The following is a 21,608-nucleotide window of genomic DNA, read 5'->3' as shown; positions in this document are numbered from 1 at the left end:
GTCTTTCTTTAGTGGCTGAGCAATGCTGGGAGCAGGACGCTACTAGAGGAGGGGCAAAATCCATGTAGATTCTTTACTTTCCCTTTACATGTCTTGAAAGAACTGCCCACGCTCCAAGTCACCATCACAAACCCAAAGCCCATTAAAGGGTAGCGCCTGATGACTGCTCTGACAGCCCTTGAAAGTAATTTTTGCAAAAAAAATTAACCCAAAAATACATTAATGGACAACAATGATACTTTTGGGAGGCAAGATGAGACCAACTGCCATATATAAGTATATAGTTATAAGTTGTTCCAAGGACAGCTTTCTACTAGTAGCCTCCCCAATCACAAATTTCACCCGCCTCTCGTCCAGTTCTAAAATATGTTTTAGAATTCCAGGAATATTCAGCCATATCTAAATATATAGTTGTGGATCACTGACAGCCCCTCCGCTGTATGTTGACCAATGTGATAGGTCAGTGTAAGGGAGGCTGCCCAATAAAGAAAGCAAAGAAGCTAAGAAAGAGCTAGTGCAGTGCAGAAATGCCATCCTTGCTAACAGCTGCTCCTTGGAACATGGATAGGTTTCCACTCCAAACTTTCCTGCTCCCTCCAGCAGTTGATGAACTAAAACTCCCAGCATCACTTTTGAGGGTTGTGTATCAGAAACAGCTCCTGTGCTGCCTGTTCAACTACAACTCCCAGAATCCACTTTGAGAGTTGTGGTTCAGAGACACCTCCTAGGCTTCCTTTGAAATACAACTCCCAGTATCCCCCTTTGAGAGTTGTAGTTCAGAGAAACCTCACAGCCTATGAGTCATAGGCTGCCTATTGAACTACAACTCCCAGTATCCCCATTTCAGAGTTGTGGTTCAGAGACACCTCCTAGGCTTCCTTTGAACTAAAACTCCCAGTATCCCCCTTTGAGAGTTGTGGTTCAGAGATGCCTCATAGGCTACCTGTTGAACTACAACTCCCAGCATCCACTTTGAGAGTTGTGGTTCAGAGACACCTCCTAGGCTTCCTATTGAACTACAGCTCCCGGCATCCCCTTTAAAAGTATTGGTTCAGAGACACCTCCAAGGCTTCCTTTGAACTACAACTCCCAGCATCCCCTTTGAGAGTTGTGGTTCAGAGACACCTCCTAGGCTGCCTGTTTAACTACCGCTCCCAGCATCCCCTTTAAGATTATTGGTTCAGCGACACCTCCTAGGCTTCCTTTGAACTACAGCTCCCAGCATCCCCTTTGAGAGTTGTGTATCAGAAACAGCTGCTGGGCCGCATGTTGAGCAAATGCAGCCAGTGTAAGGGTGCTGCCAAGGAGTGAATAGGAGAGAGAGAGAGAGAGAGAGAGAGAGAGAGAGAGAGAGAGAGAGAGACTATTGCAGAGGAGAATCCCATCGTTGCCAACAGCTGCTCCCACACGCATGCCCCGACCCCTCCTCATGCATATGGATAGCCCGGCAGCAGTGAGGGATTCCTTCTTTGGCTCCTTTCCCTTGTTCTCTCCCTCTTTGCGCCCCGACCCCAATGAATGAGTCGGCGTAGGCGTCTGTAAGGGGATCCCCAAGTCGGAGGAGCTGAATGAGGAGCACAATGAGGGGTAAATGAGCTCACACGTATCACTAACGTAACCAGCTGCCATTTCCACTCTGCTGCTGCGGCTCAGCCCTCCATTTTCTGCCTAAATCTTCTTTGCTCCTCGGGCTCTCCCCTCGCTTCATGTGGATTATCCCGCGGTTAATCTCGGCTGCAGTTTCCCGAGCGCTCACAACAGCCGCCGCCCGCTTCTTATGTTTCATTGACAGCTCAGCGTTTGTCGCCGACCCCCAGGGATGAGAATCTGCAAGATGTTCCGGGTCGCCAGTGTCTTGGGACTGGTCATGCTGAGTGTGGCCCTGCTCATTCTGTCCCTCATTAGCTACGTGTCCCTGAAGAAAGAGAACATCTTCACCACCCCCAAATATGCCAGTGCCGGGGGGCCCCGTATGTACATGTTCCACGCGGGATTCCGGTGAGTGTGACAGGCTGGAGTGTATTTATATATATATATATATATATATTCATCATCACTACTAAACCCATGTCTGCACTTGCCACTGCTGCTCACATTCACTTTAATGGAGCCTGACTCATTTACATTCCATTGCCATCTGCTCTGGCGCATGCGCGCTGCTTACTAATGTCTAGGGGCTGATTCCCATTAGAAAGAGGTCAGGGATTTTTGTGAGATGATATTCTGCCATGAATATGTGGGAATATCTGAATTGATTCTCCTGTAAGAGAAAAGGAGTCTTTCACTCTTCTGGCACATAAAGGGTAAATAGTGGCCGTCAATACATTGCTCATAAGCAACTGCCAGACAGATGTCAGCACCCCCCCCCCCAACAGCAGAATAGGTGAACCAATGAGGCTTATTTATAATATCCAGGAGGAGTTTGCAGCGGGGAGGCCGCACTTGATGGCAATGCGCAGGTTCCATTGTATCCCTATTGGGAGCTGTCCAGGTGCTGAATTCTGCTTGTAGAGACTGGTCCGGCGCTGAGAGGCCCAGAGCACGCTGGGAATTGTCTAAAAGGCACTTTCAGCCGATGAGGCTTTCTATGTGCCTGTCAGCTGGGCTATATATAACATGTGGCAGTTGCAGTCTACAAATACAATGTCTTCTCTTTACCTTTCCTGGACTTCAAGACCTAAGCATGGAAATGTCTGCATCTCTTTTATACAATAGATATAGAAACATACATATTCTATACATGAGCATTCTCATTCATCAGGGAGAGAGGAGAGAGAAAAGGAAGAGAAAAATATATGATATACTTGAGAAAAAAGTGATTGATGGTGATATTTTGGTCACATGATCACATGCTAAGAGATTCCTCAGGTAGCCACTAAAATGTGTTTTACCTATTTTTTTGTATCTATCTACAGTAGATAGACAGATAGTTAGATAGATAGATAGATAGATAGATAGATAGATAGATAGATAGATAGATAGATAAATAGATAGATAGATAGATAGATAGATAGATAGATAGATAGATAGATAGATAGTCAGACAGATAGAGATAGAAAGATGATATATAGAGAGAGAGAGAGAGAGAGAGAGAGATAGGTTGACAGACAGATATTTGATATATAGATAGATAGAGGGAGAGAGAAATATATGATAGATAGACAGATATATGGTAGATAGATAGATAGATAGATAGATAGATAGATAGATAGATAGATAGATAGATAGATATATGATAGATAGATAGATAGATAGATAGATAGATAGATATATGATAGATAGATAGATAGATAGATAGATAGATAGATAGATAGATAGATAGATAGATAGATGTTACATAGATTAGCATGTGGCCATAATGACATAATAAATTACTTTTTTCATATTTTTCTCTTTTTAAGGCAAGTAAGTACATCATTGAGGCCTGAACTGGCAATCTGAGAGTTCTGCAAATGCCAGAAGGGCTTCTGTAACATGATATAGACAGTCACTATTTAGTGGGCCTGTAGGGGCTGATTAGGCCTCTGTGTGTTTGAAATGCCAGGGCCTGACATCATTTTCTCTCTTTCTTTCATCTCTTTCTATGAATGAGGGTGCTGGGTAGTTGTAGCCAGGATGTACATAAGCAAATGGTTTAACCTGATTTGTCTTTTAAACCTTAAATGGGTTGTTAACTTTTGGTATGACATTGAAAGCGATATTCTGAGACAACTTGCTATTGGTTTGCTTGTTTTTATTATTTGTGGTTTTTGAGTCATTTAGCTTTTTATTCAGCAGCAATTTCAACAGTCTGGTTGCTAGGGTCTAAATTACCCTAACTACCATACATTGATTTGAATAAGAGACTGGAATATGAATAGAAGAGGCCTGAATAGAAAGATGAGTAATAAACAGTAGCAACAACAATACATTTGTAGCCTTACAGAGCATTTGTTTTTAGATGGGGTAACTTAAAGGTGAACCAACCCTTTAACTTCTCTGGAACAAATGCTTTATTACATTAGTATTTGCTGTTCTTGTAATAAAAACGTGTGTATAGAGAGGGGGGAAGAGAATGATGCACTTAGTAACTATGTTACCAGGTAAGTGTATTATGTTGTTATTACAAGAACATAAAATACTAATCTAATAAAGCATGTGTTTTACAGATAGAGGGAAACAATGGTTTCATATATCCTAACTACAACTATCCCAGAATTCTCTTACAGGCAGTGTCTGTCTTTGCTTTGATAGTTGTAGTTTAACAACATCTGGAAGACTGCAGGTTGCATACCTTTAGGGTCAGGCCACACTGGTAGTTTTGGGGAGATTTGGTCGCCGGACGACTTCGGAAAACGAATCGCCGTGTGTGAATAGCACCGGCGTTTTCTCATTTTAGCCGGGGCAGAGTGAGGGAAGGCGTTTGGGGAGATTGGTCGCCGCAAAAACGAGGCGATTAGTCGCCAGACAACCAAATCTCCCCAAAACGCCCAGAGTGGCCTGACCCTTATTAGTGTATCTTTCCATTCTATTCTATATTTATGACCCATTTACTATGCATTAGAAAATACAGAATGCACTTACTATAGCACAGAAGAAACCTTCTCTGCACCTTTGCAATGATAGAATAAACGTTCTATGTATGGTGATATGCTTCTCATAAAATCCGAAAAATCAGCACAAAACAAATCTATGTTCTGACGGTATTAGCTCTACAACAATATAAGTTCTATAGCGCTGTACCAGAGGACCCGAAAAGTGGCTGGGTGGGCAGCCTGAAGACCAGATAGGATAAGATTTGGGGAGAATGCATAAATAGATAGATAGATAGATAGATAGATAGATAGATAGATAGATAGATAGATAGATAGATAGATATGGCAAGCACTACACTCATGTGCCAAGGGTTTCTCCTTAATTGCACCTATAATTCTGCACCATGTCTGACACAGAAATAATTTTATATATCTGTATATTTGTTATTGGTTAGGGGGACCTTTCCCCAATTTTAGACCTCAAAGGGACACTTGACCCAAACATGTTCAGAAACCACTGCTTTGAAGCCAGCGAATGTTTACCTAGACTGTATATAAATCAAAATATAACTTATGTAGCTGTGACCATTAATGTGTGCTAAAATGCATCATACCTGCAAGATATAGTAATATGAAATTTAGCAATTTGCTGGCATAATTAAATGATAGTATAAAGCATGCTAAGGTTTCCAGCTACTGTGATCATCATTTCCAGGTTAACAGACTAGACAATTTGAGGATTTTGACACAATAGTTTTTACTGCTGAGACCCAATGAAATGTCCTTCTGCTTTCCTCTAACTCCTCTAATTTTGCACAAATGGGCAAAAAGGCAGCACAGGTAATGTGAAGGCTTAGAATTCATTATAGTCAAATAATTCAAATTAAAAAAAAAAGATTTCCCTTTTTCTCTGTAATAATAAAACAGTACATAGTAAGATATAATTAATCCTTATTGGAAGCAAAACAATCCTATTGGGTTTAATTAATGTTTAGAGGATTTTTATAGCAGACTTAAGGTTTGGAGATCCAAATTACAGAAAGACCCCTTATCCCAAGTGTTCTGAATAACAGGTCCCATACCTGTACTTAATATCCTACAATTCTATCTCAGGGGGTCACTGCAGTAGACCCAATCAGACAAGTCTGCCAACCAATCAGTGTATGGGATTCGGTGATTTTGATACTGTGACACTTATATCTCTACCAGGCTGTTGGCTTTCTATCCACCTCAGCCTGAGAGCTGCTACACACTGTCTCCTCATTGGAACTTTCATGTAGAACCCTGTCTATTGCTCTGTGGTCTTTATTTCATTCCTTTCCATGAACCCAAACTATCTGGCAATCTCAATAAACACTAATGCAAACATTCGACCTTGACGAGATGTTGATGAACCTCCATGGTCAACACCAGCCACTTCCTACCTTCTGAGTAATCACCATATAGGGAGAACAATATATATGCCAAGTACATTACTTTTCGCAGGAGTGATGACACATTTCAGAAGGGGTTCATAAAACAGTCTATTTAATCTGGGTTCAATCCTGAAGCTTGAGTAATTTATCAACTGGACCTTTTCATCTCTGTATGTAGGCACCATAGGTAGCTCTACATTCTCTTAGATCAGGGATCCCCAACCTTTTGAACCCATGAGCAACATTCAGAAGTAAAAGGAGTTGGGGAGCAACACAAGCATGAAAAATGTTCTTGGGGTGCCAAATAAGGGCTGTGATTGGCCATTTGGTCGCCCCTATATGGTTTGTCAACCTACATTGAGGCTTGGTTTGGCATTGCACCTGGTTTTTATACAACCAAAACTTGCCTCCAAGCCTGGAATTCAAAAATAAGCTCCTGCTTTGAGGCCACTGAGAGCAACATCCAAGCAGTTGGAGAGCAACATGTTGCTCAAGAGCTACTGGTTGGGGATCACTGTTTAGATGATCCAAGAGATGGAGCACTTTCTGACTGACCTATAGATATCTTAGTATGGTCACATGTTGCCTTGGACTTTCCAGAAAATGGATCCCCAACTGTTTTTAACCCATGAGCCACATTCAAATGTAAAAAGAGTTGGGGAGCAATACAAGCATTACAACTGTTCCTGGTGGTGCCAAATTAGGGTTGTGATTGGCTTTTTTGTAACCCATTTGTGGACTGGCTGCCTACACAAGGCTCTGTTGGGCATTACACCTGGTTTTTATGCAACCAAAACTTGCCTTCAAGTCTGGAATTCAAAAATAAGCACCTGCTTTAAGGCCACTGGGAGCAACATCCAAGTGGTTGGTGAGCAACATGTTCATTGAGAAGGATATGATTAGCTATTTTCTCGCCTTTTGTGGACTGGCAGCCTACAGGAGTCTCGGTTTAGCAGTACACCTGATTTTTATGCAACCAAAATTTGCCTCCAAGCGAGGAATTGAAAAATAAGCACCTGCTTTGAGGCCACTGGGAGCAACATCCAAGGGGTTGGGATACACTGGTTGGGGGCCACTGCTCCAGAACAATACCACTGTCTAACCTCTGAAGCTGGGGCGAGATGGGAGACTTGCAGGGTGGAACAGTGACCTCTAAGGCTGAAGAGCATGAGATAGTTTCTCTATTATGCTGCTGGCAGAATTCCCCTAGCAAAACTTACTACTCAGCCAGGAAGTGCTGATGTAGTCTATTGATGGCCTCTGGCCATAGTCAGACATCTATCAAATGGTCAGCAAAACATCAATACCTGGAGGTGCAGCCTATTGCCTGTGCCCTACTCTTAGCTCTTCACTCAAGCTGTCCTATTTACCTTTAAAGGAGAAGGAAAGGTTACAACTAAGTAAGCCTTATCAGAAAGGTCCATCTAAATATACCAGTAAACTCCCAAAGTAATGCTGCTCTGAGTCCCCTGTCAAAAGAAACACAGCATTTCTTTCCTTCTATTGTGTACACATGGGCTTCTGTATCAGACTTCCTGCCTTCAGCTTAAACCTCATTGCCCTGGGCAAGAGCATGCTCAGTTTGCTCCTCTTCCCCCGCCCCTCCCTTCTCTACTGTAATCTGAGCCCAGAGCAGGGAGAGACTCAGGCAGGAAGTGATGTCACACCATGTTAATACTGCAGCTCCTATACTAAACAAACAGAGAGTTTCTAGAGCTTTTTACTCATGTATGGTAAAACATTCTACAGAATAAATATAGCATTCTAGCTTGCACTGTTGCAGCTAATCAATTGGCAATAAAATGCCTCAGTAGCTTTCCTTCTCCTTTAAAACGAATTTAAATCCATAGCTAAAAATGTATATTTCTAAATGATACAATGCATTGCATTACATGTGTATTTATCCTTTATTCTGGCTGTATGGAGCGAACGTATGTCATTTAATCACATTATGTACAACCACTTTGTTGTTATCAAAGAGTAGAAATTCCAGTCAGATCTTTTGCGAGCGCAGCTTTGCCTGGTAGGGTCTTATTCATTCTCACAGTCGGGAAAGCTCGGCAGGGAGGATCTAAGTGCTCTAGAGCTAGCAATACTGGAACAAGTCAAGGTGATTATATTGTAGGTTTAATTATCAGTAGGAAAAATATATAATCATTATTGTTTGTAAAGAACCAGCCTATTATTACTCACCCCTGTTTACAGAAAGGAACGTAAGATGGAGCTGAAAGAAAGGCAGTTAAAGAAGAGAGAGTGAAACTAGTACAAAAGCTCAAGATCTAAAGGGGAGAAAATATGAGAACAGAATAACATGAAAATGGATACAGTATTTATAAGCTGAAAAAGATGCAATTCAGCGATGAAAAAAAAAAAGAAAACTAGAACTGGAATGGAAATTGAAAACTTGCAAAATAGGTTTTTGGAACAGCCATAAAAAATTGCACAACTGTCACTAAGCACCATTAATAAGGAGATTCGGGATCTTGTGTATAATCATATCAATGTACTTTATGCATGTACTGTAAAATATATCCTAATAAACTGTGTCTAGTGATTATAATTGGTTTTTTAGTGATGTCATTTTTGTCATATGACTCACTTAAACCTGTGCATGTAAAATATAATGGACCTCCTATAGTATGAAAATAAAGGAAGTCAGCTTCAGCCTTGTGCCTTTATTTGCTTAAATAACTCCTCAGTGACTTCTAATATCTTTATAGTTTACAGTAGGGGGATACATTATCCCTTATAATACATGAGTGATATTCAGAGTTCCCTGTATAACTCAGCCTGCAGCCTTGTGCCTTTATATGGTCACAGAACAACCCCTCAGTGACTTCTAATATCCTTATCATTTACAGTAGGGGGTACATTATCCCTTATAATACATGAGTGATACTCAGAGTTCCCTGTATAACTCAGCCTGCAGCCTTGTGCCTTTATATGGTCACAGAACCCCTTAGTGACTTCTAATATCCTTATCATTTACAGTAGGGGGTACATTATCCCTTATAATACATGAGTGATACTCAGAGTTCCCTGTATAGCTCATCCTGCAGCCTGGTGGTTTTATATGATCATTGCATTGCTTAATGAGTATATATAAAACTAGGCAGTGCACTAATTCTTACATATGCTTTTAGTTATTCTATTATTGAATCATTTATGAAAATATAGGAAGTCAGCTTCAGCCTTGTGCCTTTATTTGTTTAAATAACTCCTCACTGACTTCTAATATCCTTATAATTTACAGTAGGGGGTACATTATTCCTTATAATACATGAGTGATACTCAGAGTTCCCTGTATAACTCAGCCTGCAGCTTTGTTCCTTAATATGGTCACAGGACCCCTCTGTGACTTCTAATATCCTTATCATTTACAGTAGGGGGTACATTATCCCTTATAATACATGAGTGATACTCAGAGTTCCCTGTATAACTCAACCTGCAGCCTTGTGTCTTTATTTGGTCACAGAACAACCCCTCAGTGACTTCTAATATCCTTATCATTTACAGAAGGGGGTACATTATCCCTTATAATACATGAGTGATATTCAGAGTTCCCTGTATTACTCAGCCTGCAGCCTTGTGCCTTTATATGGTCACAGAACCCCTCAGTGACTTCTAATATCCTTATAATTTACAGTAGGGTTACATTATCCCATATGATACATGAGTGATTTCCCAGAGTTCCCTATATAACTCAGCCTGCAGCCTTGTGCCTTTATACAATCACAGAACCCCTCTTTGACCTCTACAATCTTTATATTTTAAAATATGGGGCACTGTATTCTCCATATATTTTATAGGTTAGTCTATACTTTGTTGCATTGCAACGTTACAGGAAGCATTTGCAAAATAAACAGCTGTGTATTTGAACAGCATTTTAACATAATTCCCGTGTTACTTTGCAGTTATTGCCGTATAATAAATAATTTAGCATTATACCAAAATATCATTGTGAGTTTGGGCATTGAGAACAACTGGAATTCATTCTGTATCGGTTAACAAAATAATCACATTTTTCTGCAACAGTGGAGTTAAATATTGAAACGTCTTAATATTTTGATTGGAGGAGACAGGTAATCCCTTTTCTATTGTAATTTGAGAACAGAGAGACAATAGCTGATGCCTATGAGCACATGAATATATTTATCAGATATTTCTATGCTAAATTATTGAGAACCAATGTAAAAACGATAGATACTGTTGTTATTGTTGCCTAAGTAACGTCAATGAAGCTATAAATCACAAGCTTTGTAAGGTTACTTTCACTGCTTTTAGAGGCCACAATTGCTCTGTTGTCCCTGAATGCAAATGAATATGCATGTCCTGTGTGTAACGCACGTCGATACTGGAGGAAGAACCTTCCAAATACTCTTTGTTAATATGATGATTTATTCTCAGGTCTCAGTTTGCGATGAAGTTCTTAGACCCTTCGTTTGTACCAATTACTAATTCCCTGACCCAAGAGTTGCAAGAGAAGCCTCCCAAGTGGGTATTTAACAAGACGGCCTTTGCACGGCAGAGGTAAGTCCTGCGTATGATCAGTACGCCACTCATTTATATGCATATATGGTAACAGTATATAATATTAGCATTGCCAATTTAGCATATTGGAATTATTTTGTTCTGTTTTCTTTAAAAAAAATGTTAAACCCCCCAATAAGAAAAGCCCCTACCTACTACCCTAGATAGTCACCCTCCCTTCTTCTCCTCCACATGGTTCATTACCCCTAAAAGTGTCCTAAATACATTGCTCATGTATCAGTGCAGAGTAAGCGCAGTGGAGCTCATGGGCGCCATCTTCCGGATCCTCGGTCTTCATCTGTAAGGAGCGACATATTGGCGCATGCGCTGTTGGAGCAGTTTTCCAGTTCGTTGCAACTGCGCATGCGCCAAAAGTACTGGGGAAGAGGACCTGAAGAAGACCGAAGATCCGGAATCTGGCACCCATGAGCTCCGCTGTCCTTACACTGCACCAATACATGAGGGGTAATGATCTATGCTGGGTTAAGCAGGGTGGGGGGACTATCTAGGGTAGTAGGTAGGGGCTTTTCTTATTGGGGGGGTTTAGTTCTCCTTTAAACGTAACCAGTGCAAATATAAGGAGTCAGTCACAACAGTATCCACAGTGTGCACTTATGGGCACACAATGCAATGTTTTGACCAGCAATGCAGCATATTTCCCAGTATAATTGTGGGCACAAGATGGAGATGCACCTGATGTGATTGTGGGTGATGCATTGAAATGCACTCAATGATGCTTGCCCTTTGGCATGAACTGGATGCAGATATGCTGATAAAGTCAGATTGCATCCAGGGTTCAGTGTCATAATGATATAGGGTGCCATGGGTACCCTGGAGCTATCATGTTTAAGATGGTGGTAGTTCCAGGGTTCCTTGGTTTTAATAGATCCCCTTGCCCTCAATTCAAAACAGAAGGCAGGAGGAAAACAGTAGCACCAAGGGTCACTATACGGAAGTGAAAGGATTGCCTTTAGATGCAATGACCAAGGCATGTGCACTTAAAGGCGACCTGAACACCCAGACATAAAAAGCTGAATAATAAAAGTCCTTTTCGAATTAAGCATGAAACCCAAAATAATTTTTCTATTCAAAAATGCATACCCATTATTAAAAATCTCAGCTGTCAATCATATATTGCCTGCCCCACCTCTGTGCTCTGAGGGATAAAGGCGGAGCAGGCAATTACTTTCACTTTCCATTCTGCACTTCCTTGATGTCACTGCTCTCCTCACATTCCCCTTCTCTCCTTAACATCTAATTGGCCAGTGCAAAGACGTGGACATCAGATACCCCCATTCTGGTGCATAAACAAGATTTTGGAATGATGAAAAACTTGCCTTAATAACAATGTCCACAAAATGGCGCCTGCCTGCTTCATGTGATTTTGAATTCCAAGACTAAAAGATACAAGATTTAAATAATTTATAAAGTGTTAGTGAAGTTTATTTTGCTTGGCTAACATCAACAAATAAGATTTGGAATTATTTCTCTGAGGATGACAGGTCCCTTTTAATGGTTGTAAATGAGTCTCATATAAATCTAGTCTTGTTGCAGTTGGTGGTAGAGCAAGGGTATGATTGGTATTAGGGTAATGGCACATGAATTTTACATATTTTTGCAGAACTCTTAGGCACAACAAATTCACATTCACTGCCTACTGTGTCGACAATAGCCATTCTCACCGTTTAGCAGTAGTTTATGCAATTTGCATTCAAGTTATTAGGAAGTGGCCAGTGGATACAGTTATATTGATGACTAAAGTTCTTCCAAAGAAGCAAGAAATGACCATGTGCAACTGGTCTGATGTACGGCACAACCATTTTGGAAAAGTGGAAGGAGGGCAGATTCAGCATTGCTTTTTTTATTGTCTAAAAATGCCTACCATTACATTCTTGACCATAGGGGATTGGTGGTCTCTACATCCAACTACATTTTGCCTATAGTGTCTAGGTGTTTTACTTACTCTTTAGAATGGCTCCACTCTTGTCCCATGTCTACCTGCACCCCATAGATTTGCCTGCACTGGATATCCTCCATGATAATACCCTTGCTCTGAGATTAAAGGAGAAGGAAAGGTTAAAACTAAGTAAGCCTTATCAGAAAGGTCCATCTAAAATATACCAGTAGACCCCCAAAGTAGTGCTGCTCTGAGTCCACTGTTAAAAGAAACACTGCATTTCTTTCCTTCTATTGTGTACTCATGGGCTTCTGTATCAGACTTCCTGTTTTCATCTTAAACCTCATTGCCCTGGGCAAGAGCATGCTCAATTTGCTCCTCTCCCCCCACCCTTCCCTTCTCTACTGTAATCTGAGCCCAGAGCAGGGAGAGACTCAGGCAGGAAGTGATGTCAGACCACGTTAATACTGCAGCTCCTATCCTAAACAAACAGATAGATTCTACAGCTTTTTACTTAGGTATAGTAAAACATTCTACAGAATAAATATAGCATTCTATCTTGCACTATTGCAGCTAATCTATTGGCAATTATATGCCTCCATAGCTTTCCTTCTCCTTTAAAGGCTCTTGTATGGAGAAAAAGGAAAAAGAAGAGCTGGAGTGGGCTCAGTGTGGGCAGCCACCTGAACATAGAGATAGCTCAGGTCTACACAGCAGCACACGGTTGCTGAGTAGTTCATCATTGGACCATTTTATTCTCTTTCATTATCCTTTTTCTTTCAGCTGGAGGGACCATGGGGTGTAATCTTGTCTTTTTTCTTATTGCTTGTTGGCCCTTCTCTAATAAGATGCATGTAGTAAACATTTTTAAAAAGCAAGAGTGTGTGGGATAAATCATTATAAGATTCATTTTGCTCCACTACTAAGGAGATTGCAGAAAATCCATTTCCCTCTATGGCACCTCTGTGTATCACAAGAAAGCTGTCACGCCGACTCCTCTTCTTCCACAGAACCAAGAATTATGGGAAGCATTCCGGCTTGCCTGGTGATTGCATTCCTGAGTAAAACACTATTTAAAGTTAATTAGTTATAATGCAGCCCTTGGCTGTTTACTTTACGGAGGTGCATTAGGGAAATGAATTAAGGCAGAATATATTAAAGTGGGTTGGAGGCATGGAGCACAAAAAACATCCATTATAGATCATGCTATAGGGAAATATAAATATACCAGAAGATAATCTAGGCATGTACTCTGTATGAAATAAATCTGTGCAGGTATGGCCAACTTTAAACCACTTTTAACCATTAGATCACAAATGGTTTGCTTGATTGCTCTTCTTGTAGATGAGGCACTGGCAGATCTCTAAGAGGAGTTGGGCAATATGAGCATGGGAACATTCGCTGAACGTTGTTTGGTTGTTTGGTTGCTTGGTTATATGATTAGATTTTAATTTACTTATTTTAATCTGTGGAACAATTTAGATGGCTTCACCAATCATATTTACTCTTCATTTTCCTATTAGGCATTTTTGCTACAAGTTGTATTGGTGTGCCTCATTGTTCTGCTTTGATCTTTTGTTGAAATTCCTGCTTGTTTAATGTGGAAAACAATAAAAACATTTTCAACAAAAAAAAATATGAGCATGGGAGACGTTAGTGGCTTCATTAACATACTGTAGATCAGTGATCCCCAACCAGTAGCTCGTGAGTAACATGTTGCTCCCCAACCCCTTGGATGTTGCTCTCAGTGGCCTCAAAGCAGGTGCTTATTTTTGAATTCCTGGCTGGGAGACAAGTTTTAGTTGCATAAAAACCAGATGTACTGCCAAACAGAGCCTCAGTGTATGTTGACAATCCACAGAGGGGCTACTAAATGGCCAATCACAGCCCTTATTTGGCATTCCAGGAACATTTTCAAGCTAGTGTTGCTCCTCAACTCCTTTTACTTCTGAATGTTGCTCACGGGTTCTAAAGGTTGGTGATCCCTGCTGTAGATATTCCACCCATTTAATCAGTGATGGACAAGTGGTGGTCCAAGGAACTGACTCGGCCTTCTGGTATCTGCTACTTGAGTTGGAGTTGAAGATCAGTGTCATCTTGAAGGCCTCCATTTGTCCATATATAATTTTTAGCTTGCTTAATATTTCTTTACTCAAAACTTCAAATTATGTTGGCAAGTACCCGTATATCATAGGAAGCATTGTCCCCCAATAAAAGTATTGAAATTATTGTTTTGGTTTATATCACAATGTGACCTTGGCCATTCCCATTTTTATTCCTTCCTTCTTCTGCATTTCTTGCCTGATATATTTTCATGGCTTTTTGTCTAGTTATACATGATAATTGGCCATCACCATATTCATAAGGATGAAATAACAGTACTTTTTCCTCCTCTTTTTCAGGCGAGAGATTCTCCAGAATGTTGATGTCATCCGAAACTTCTCTTTGACAAAGAACGGTGTAAGGACAGGACAATTGATGCACTACGATTACTCCAGTCATAAATATGTCTTCTCTATCAGCAATAACTTCAGATCTCTGCTCCCCGACGCCTCTCCCATCATGAATAAACATTACAACATCTGCGCCGTCATTGGGAACAGCGGCATCCTCACGGAGAGCCATTGTGGGGCCGAAATCGACAAGGCCGATTTTGTCTTTCGTTGCAACTTTGCCCCAACCGAGGGGTTCCAGAAAGATGTTGGAAGGAAGACCAACCTTACAACCTTCAATCCAAGCATCCTTGAGAAGTATTACAACAATCTATTGACTATACAAGATCGGAACAACTTCTTTTTGAGTTTGAAGAAACTCGATGGGGCCATTCTTTGGATTCCAGCGTTCTTCTTCCATACATCTGCAACCGTCACTAGGACATTGGTTGACTTCTTTGTTGAGCACAGAGACCAGCTAAAAGTTCAGTTAGCTTGGCCAGGAAACATCATGCAGCATGTCAACAGGTAAGATTGAGCTGTATGTAATTTATTATAATAAAGTTGCCACCTCACTCCATTAAAACCTTTAATACCTATCTACTTATAACCTCTCCTTATCTACCTCTCTCTCTCTATCTCTCTCACTCCCTTATTTGTTCCATATATCTATACGTAGGATGTATTAATGCAGCAGCAAGTGGATAAAGCTAAAATAAACACAAATGTTGTTCATGTTGTTGCCATTCATTCAATTCATCCAAGCTGCCAACAGTGGGTTGTTTCCAATTGGTTCATCAGACTTGAACCAACAAGATCACACAGTAACGGTGTTTCAACTGCCCCTTCTAGAAGTGACACAATCCCCACTCTAAAAATGTTAACTGCAACTTGACTTTCAAATGCACATATGTGCAATTCATTTTGACACCAATTACAATGGAATTCTTGAGGGAAAACCCTGCATTGTTTGCATCCAGAAATTGCTCTTGGCCACTGCACTGGCTTTGCTTTAGCCTTTATCATTTGTATCTTTTTATCTCTATGAATATCTCAACCTACAGTATTTATCTATCTGTTTGTCTGTCTGACTGTCTGTCTGTCTGTCTGTCTATCTATCTATCTATCTATCATTATCATAGATATCTATTTGTCTGTCTGACTGTCTGTCTATCTATTTGTCTATAATTATCTATCTCTATGCATTATCTATCTGTCTCTCTGTCTTTCTGTCTATTTATATATCTATCTGCCTATCTGTCTACTATCTGTCTGTCTGTCTTTCCATCTATAAATAGACTTAATATATTTTTATCTCTATGAATCATAGATACCATCTATCTATCTATCTATCTATCTATCTATCTATCTATCTATCTATCTATCTATCTATCTATCTATCTATCTATCTATCTATCCTATCTATCTATCTATCTATCTATCTATCTATCTATCTATCTATCTATCTATCTATCTATCTATCTATCTATCTATCTATCTATTATCTATCTATCTATCTATCTATCTATCCATTCATCCATATCTATCTATCTATCTATCTATCTATCTATCTATCTATCTATCTATCTATCTATCTATCATCTATCTATCTATCTATCTATCATCTCTCTCTCTCTCTCTCTCTCTCTCTCTCTCTCTCTCTCTCTCTCTCTCTCTCTATCTATCTTTCTATCTATCTATCTACCTAACTATCATATCTATCCATTCATCCATCCATATCTCTCTATCTCTCTATCTATCTATCTATCTATCTATCTATCTATCTATCTATTTGTCCATCTATCTATCTGTCTGTCTGTCTGTCTGTCTGTCTGTCTGTCTGTCTGTCTATCTATCTATCTATCTATCTATATATCTATCATATATCTCTATATATCATCTATCTATCTGTTTGTCTGTCTGTCTATAAATAGACTTTATATTTTTGTATCTCTAGGACTAGACTAGACTAGGATTCTTTTTTTTATCCAGTGATCATTGCCCAATATCTATATTTGATGGTACAGCTTTGTATTTTTTCCTTCCCAAATTGAATGGCCTATTTCAGGCAGGTTTACGGGTTAAACAGAGAAATCCTGAAAGCTTTTATTTCCAGGCACCTGTATACTTGCGGCACGGTGTAGCCTTTTGATGGCCAGATTCACAGAACAGCCTGACAAGCCTTGATGTGACACATTAATAATCTCAATTTATCTGCCTGGTTCAGGGTTAACCATTGTCACATTCTAACTTCAATGATTCAATATAATCTGGCGTTTCATCAAAAAAGTGTAACCCCCATCCAATCTGATTTGCCAACTTTTATTGCAGCCATGTTTCTATTATTATTTTTTTATATAGTTCTCTCTGTGAGCAAATTTAATTTCATTTTTCAGCCTTTATTGAGCCAGTGTTGGCATGGCTGAGGCAAGTGCTAATGGAGATTGGCGAACACTGAGTGACAGTTTTTATTGATGAACATGTCCAAAGAGGGAGGATCCGCTAGAAACAATACGTGTGATATTGCAATGATATGGTATTCTAAAGCCTCAATGCTTAGCTTATTTGGAGAAAAGCAGCTTTTTCTTTAGTTAAAGTGCATCTAAACCCAAAAATTAATTGATGTGCAATCATTTTTCTGTTTTAGCGATTTCTGAGATATTAGCAGTTTTAGACCGCTAACACCAGAATCTTGCTACAACAGCTTTCTCTGAAAGTCAGATAATTGTCAAGCCTATGGTTAACTGGCTAATGCTCTATACCTCAAAGATAGGAGCCTGGTATCATCAGTCAAAAATTGTATAAATCTACGCTATATAGATTTATAGTACAGATATAGGATCAGTTATCTGGAAACCCATTATTCAAAAAGGGACAGCTGTCTCCCATAGACTCCATGGTAATCAAATAATTAAAATTTTTAAAAATGATTTCCTTTTTCTCTGTAATAATAAAACAGTACCTTGTACTTGATCCCAACTAAGATATAATTATAAAACATTTGGGGTTGTAGACTTAAGTATGGAGATCCAAAATATGGAAAGATCCCTTATCCTAGAAAACCCCAGGTCCCAGGCATTCTGGATAACAGGTCCCATAACTGTATATATCACAGAAACCACTAAAAATGTAACATTACATTGTATCATGTATTTTTTGGGTTTAGATCCCCTTTGATCTGTCAAGTTTTTTTCAGTTAGTTTAGTATTAGGTCTCATATCAGTAGTAGAACATGTTTTAAGAAGAACACAGGAAGAGGTGGGTTTTGGAGCATTATTGTTGTGATTAGCTGTCCTCTGATTAAATGGGCCCTAATAGTGTGCGAGTTTGTGGGACAGATATGTGACTGGGCCAGTCCCTGCTCCTCTGGGGCGGGGACTGGCTCATGTTTGTGTTCTTTCATTATTGGATATTAGAATGTTTGTTTTCTATCCATATTGGATGATTTAAAGTCAGATATTCCAAAATCTGCAGGAAGGGTCAACAACAGGCTCAGCCTGAAGATCATTAGAATAAACATCTGTAACCTTATTATAAGGTTTGGGGAGGGCAACTTGAATGTAAAAAGCCTGAAAACCACTGCTATATGTTGCTCAATCTATTAATGTGTGAGCCGAACCGAAGCCTGCGGTACCCATGGGTTTACATGCGGGTCAGGCAGGTCCAGGTCAATTTCCACACAAAGTTTGGCACCTCCTATTGCCCCATTTCCACCGGACATGCTCCTTTTTATATACTTGCGCACTGACGTGCCCCACCCCTTCCATGATGTCACAGCAGGGGGCCGCGGGTTTACAAATAGGAGTGCATGGTGGGTTAGGGTCGGGTGTGGGTTCTCAAGAATTTTTCAACCTGCAAATCACTAGTTCTTTCCATATGAATTTCTGTATGCTTGACCAAAGCCCTGTACCCCAATATGTATGTTGAATTAGCAATGCATACTAATGCGTTTACTAGTGATGTGCACCTGACCCTAACTTGCCCTCACCCAACCCACACCCGACCCAGCTCGGCTCCTCCATTTAAAGACCCGGACCCGCCCCGCAGTGATGTCACAAAAGGGGCAGGGCAGGCGCGAATCTATAAATAGAGAAGTCGGAAGTGTTAGGTCGTGGGCAGGGAGAGCAGAAGGAATCACTCAACCCGAATCCGCCTGCAAGCCAAAGACTTGATGCGGCAGCCGGCCCGAACCCATCCAACCCGTGGGTAAACCACTAGTGTTTACCCTGAACTACTGAAGAACAACCAAAGGTCCTCCAAATAATAATTGTGCAACAGCAACATGCAGAATAAAGTGGGACCTATAAAAAATCTTTAATATTCACTGTATCTAATCTAGAGCCTAATTTAGTTCCAAATGGAGCACAGGACATTGTAAATAACCCATGACCTACATAGAGTAATATCTGTGCCTCGATCATTCACCATGGAGTAAGTACTAATGCCATAATCATAATATTACTTGGCATTCTTGAAGGCAAGCGGCAACATCCATCTGTGTCGCCCAGCAAAAAACCTGCCTTGGGTACGAAGCATTTTAATGTCTGTCTAGAAACAAGATTAAACAGCCCTATTTGCTAAGAGATGCCTTTGTCTAGATAATAACATGGATTACATTTATACCATTCACTGCCACTGCATTATCTTAATCTTTCCCTGCATGGGATTTTATTGCTAGCAAAACGGTGTCGGGGAAGTAGAATTTTCCTTTGCTCAGGAGGATTAAAGCCGAAGGTAATGAAAATGAAAGATTTCTATTATAATTCATGTAAATTCACGAGACCTTGCTATTAAATCAAACACCATTACACAACCCAGAAACCTTTGTCAAATGACTTTTGTGATTATTTCTATAGTCTAAAAATTCCATTAGTTTAAATGGGTTGTTCAACTTTGAATTAACTGTTGGTATGACGCAGAGAGTAATATTCCGAGACAATTTGCAATTGGTTTTAATTTTTTAATATTTGTGGTTTTTTAGTTATTTTGTTTTTTATTCAGCAGCAATTTGCAATTTCAGCAATCTGGTTGCTAGGATCCAAATTACCCTAGCAACCATGCACTGATTTGAATAAGAGACTGGAATATGAATAGGAGAGGCCCGAATAGAAAGATGAGTAATAAAAAGTAGCAATAACAATACATTTGTAGCCTTACAGAGCATTTGTTTTTTTTACATGGGGTCAGTGACCCCCATTTGAAATCTAGAAGAAGAAGGCAAAAAACTATTAGAAATAAATAGTGAAGACCAATTAAAAAGTTGCTTAGAATTGGCCATTCTATAACATACTAAAAGGTGAATTACCCCTTTAAGCACGAAGCCAAAGGCAACTCTAGTTCTAAGGACAGACAAAAAATTATTTGTATAAGGGTCATTTATGAAATGTGGTTTGTAAAGTACAATTTCCAATACATGTAACATGCATTTCCCCTATAAATCGAATAGAAATGCACCCGCCACAAATCAATGCATGGTTGCTAGGGTGATATGAATCCTAGCAACCAGACTGATGAAATTGCAGACTGGAGAGCTGCTGAATAAAAAGCTAAATAACTCAAAAACCACAAATAATAAAAAATGAAAACCAGTTGCAAAGTGTCTCAGAATATCACTCTCTACATCATACTAAAAGTTCATTTAAAGGTGAGCAACCCCTTTAAATGCAATGAGCATTTAAATAACCCTATACCTGTGGTTTTGAAGGTTTTTCAGGTCAAGTTCCCCTTTGTGGTCTATCCTTTGGTCAGGGCCCTCTTAACAAGGTTACAACAATATAAAACTTCACCCCAAATCAGAGACCAAAAAGTAATTTTTCCTAAATCTGATTCTAACGTGACCTTCCAGCCCCTGCTTCCCAACAACAATAAATTTAGGCACAAATCCACATTACATTGGGTATTTAATTTCATGACAGATGGTATTTGTAATTCAGTGGAGCTTAGTTTCTTCTCAGCCGCACAAAAATTAGGATTTGAGCAAAATCCTGATTGGAATGCATTAAAAATGACGATCACTAATGACTTTTTTAATTGTAGGTACTGGAAGAACAAGCACTTATCCCCTAAACGTTTGAGCACTGGTATCCTAATGTACACCCTCGCCTCTTCAGTCTGCGAAGAAATCCACTTGTATGGCTTTTGGCCCTTTGGATGGGATCCCAACACAGGCAAAGACCTTCCGTACCATTATTATGACAAAAAGGGAACCAAATTTACCACCAAATGGCAGGAATCCCACCAGCTTCCTGCAGAGTTTAAATTGCTGTACAAAATGCACAGGGAAGGACTTACTAAGTTGACTTTATCACAATGTGCCTAAAGAACAAAGAAAAAAAATGTGCCAATTAATAAAAGTGCCCAAGATGTAAATTTAATATTCATCAGGGGAGGGGGGAAATAGGAACACAATGTATTTAATGACGTAGAATGTAGATTCTCTCATTTGTCTTTGTAATATTTGCTGGGTTGTTTAGTTAGTGTGTAGCAATGTAAAGCTGATGAACATTCACTAAACGACATATTTACTCTTGGGATACAGTTTGCACCGTATATTTGCTTCTATGTACGTATCGCCTCCAGATACTGTGAAAAGAATTAGTGATGGGCGAATTTATTCGACAGGCGCGAATTCCCGCGATTCACTGCCGGCGAATAAATTCACAAAACCGCCGCCAAAATTCAACAGCTTCAAAAAAAATGGACGCCGGCATCAAAAAAGAGGCGCCGGCGCCGTTTCTTGAATTTTTCACCGTTTCGCGAATTTCGCTGGAAATTCACACATTTTTCGGCGAATCGAAACACCCCAAATTCGCCCATCGCT

At 39.9% G+C, this 21,608-nt stretch overlaps 1 protein-coding gene across 1 annotated transcript; it reads left to right on the top strand.

Moving 5' to 3' along the window:
- The first annotated feature begins 1,401 nt into the window (after nt 1–1,401).
- st8sia3.L (ST8 alpha-N-acetyl-neuraminide alpha-2,8-sialyltransferase 3 L homeolog) lies at nt 1,402–21,480 on the top strand. The gene is made up of 4 exons (XM_018266773.2): nt 1,402–1,998; nt 10,337–10,459; nt 14,759–15,316; nt 20,825–21,480. The coding sequence occupies exons 1-4, from the start codon at nt 1,820–1,822 to the stop codon at nt 21,105–21,107; spliced, it is 1,143 nt and encodes a 380-aa protein (XP_018122262.1). The 5' UTR covers nt 1,402–1,819; the 3' UTR covers nt 21,108–21,480.
- Nucleotides 21,481–21,608: the final 128 nt, after the last annotated feature.

Source organism: Xenopus laevis, chromosome 1L (assembly GCF_017654675.1).
Source record: "Xenopus laevis strain J_2021 chromosome 1L, Xenopus_laevis_v10.1, whole genome shotgun sequence".
In the NCBI taxonomy this organism is placed as follows: domain Eukaryota; kingdom Metazoa; phylum Chordata; class Amphibia; order Anura; family Pipidae; genus Xenopus; species Xenopus laevis.
The sequence above is the reverse complement of the archived record's forward strand: the minus strand, read 5'-3'. Positions and strand labels throughout refer to the sequence as shown.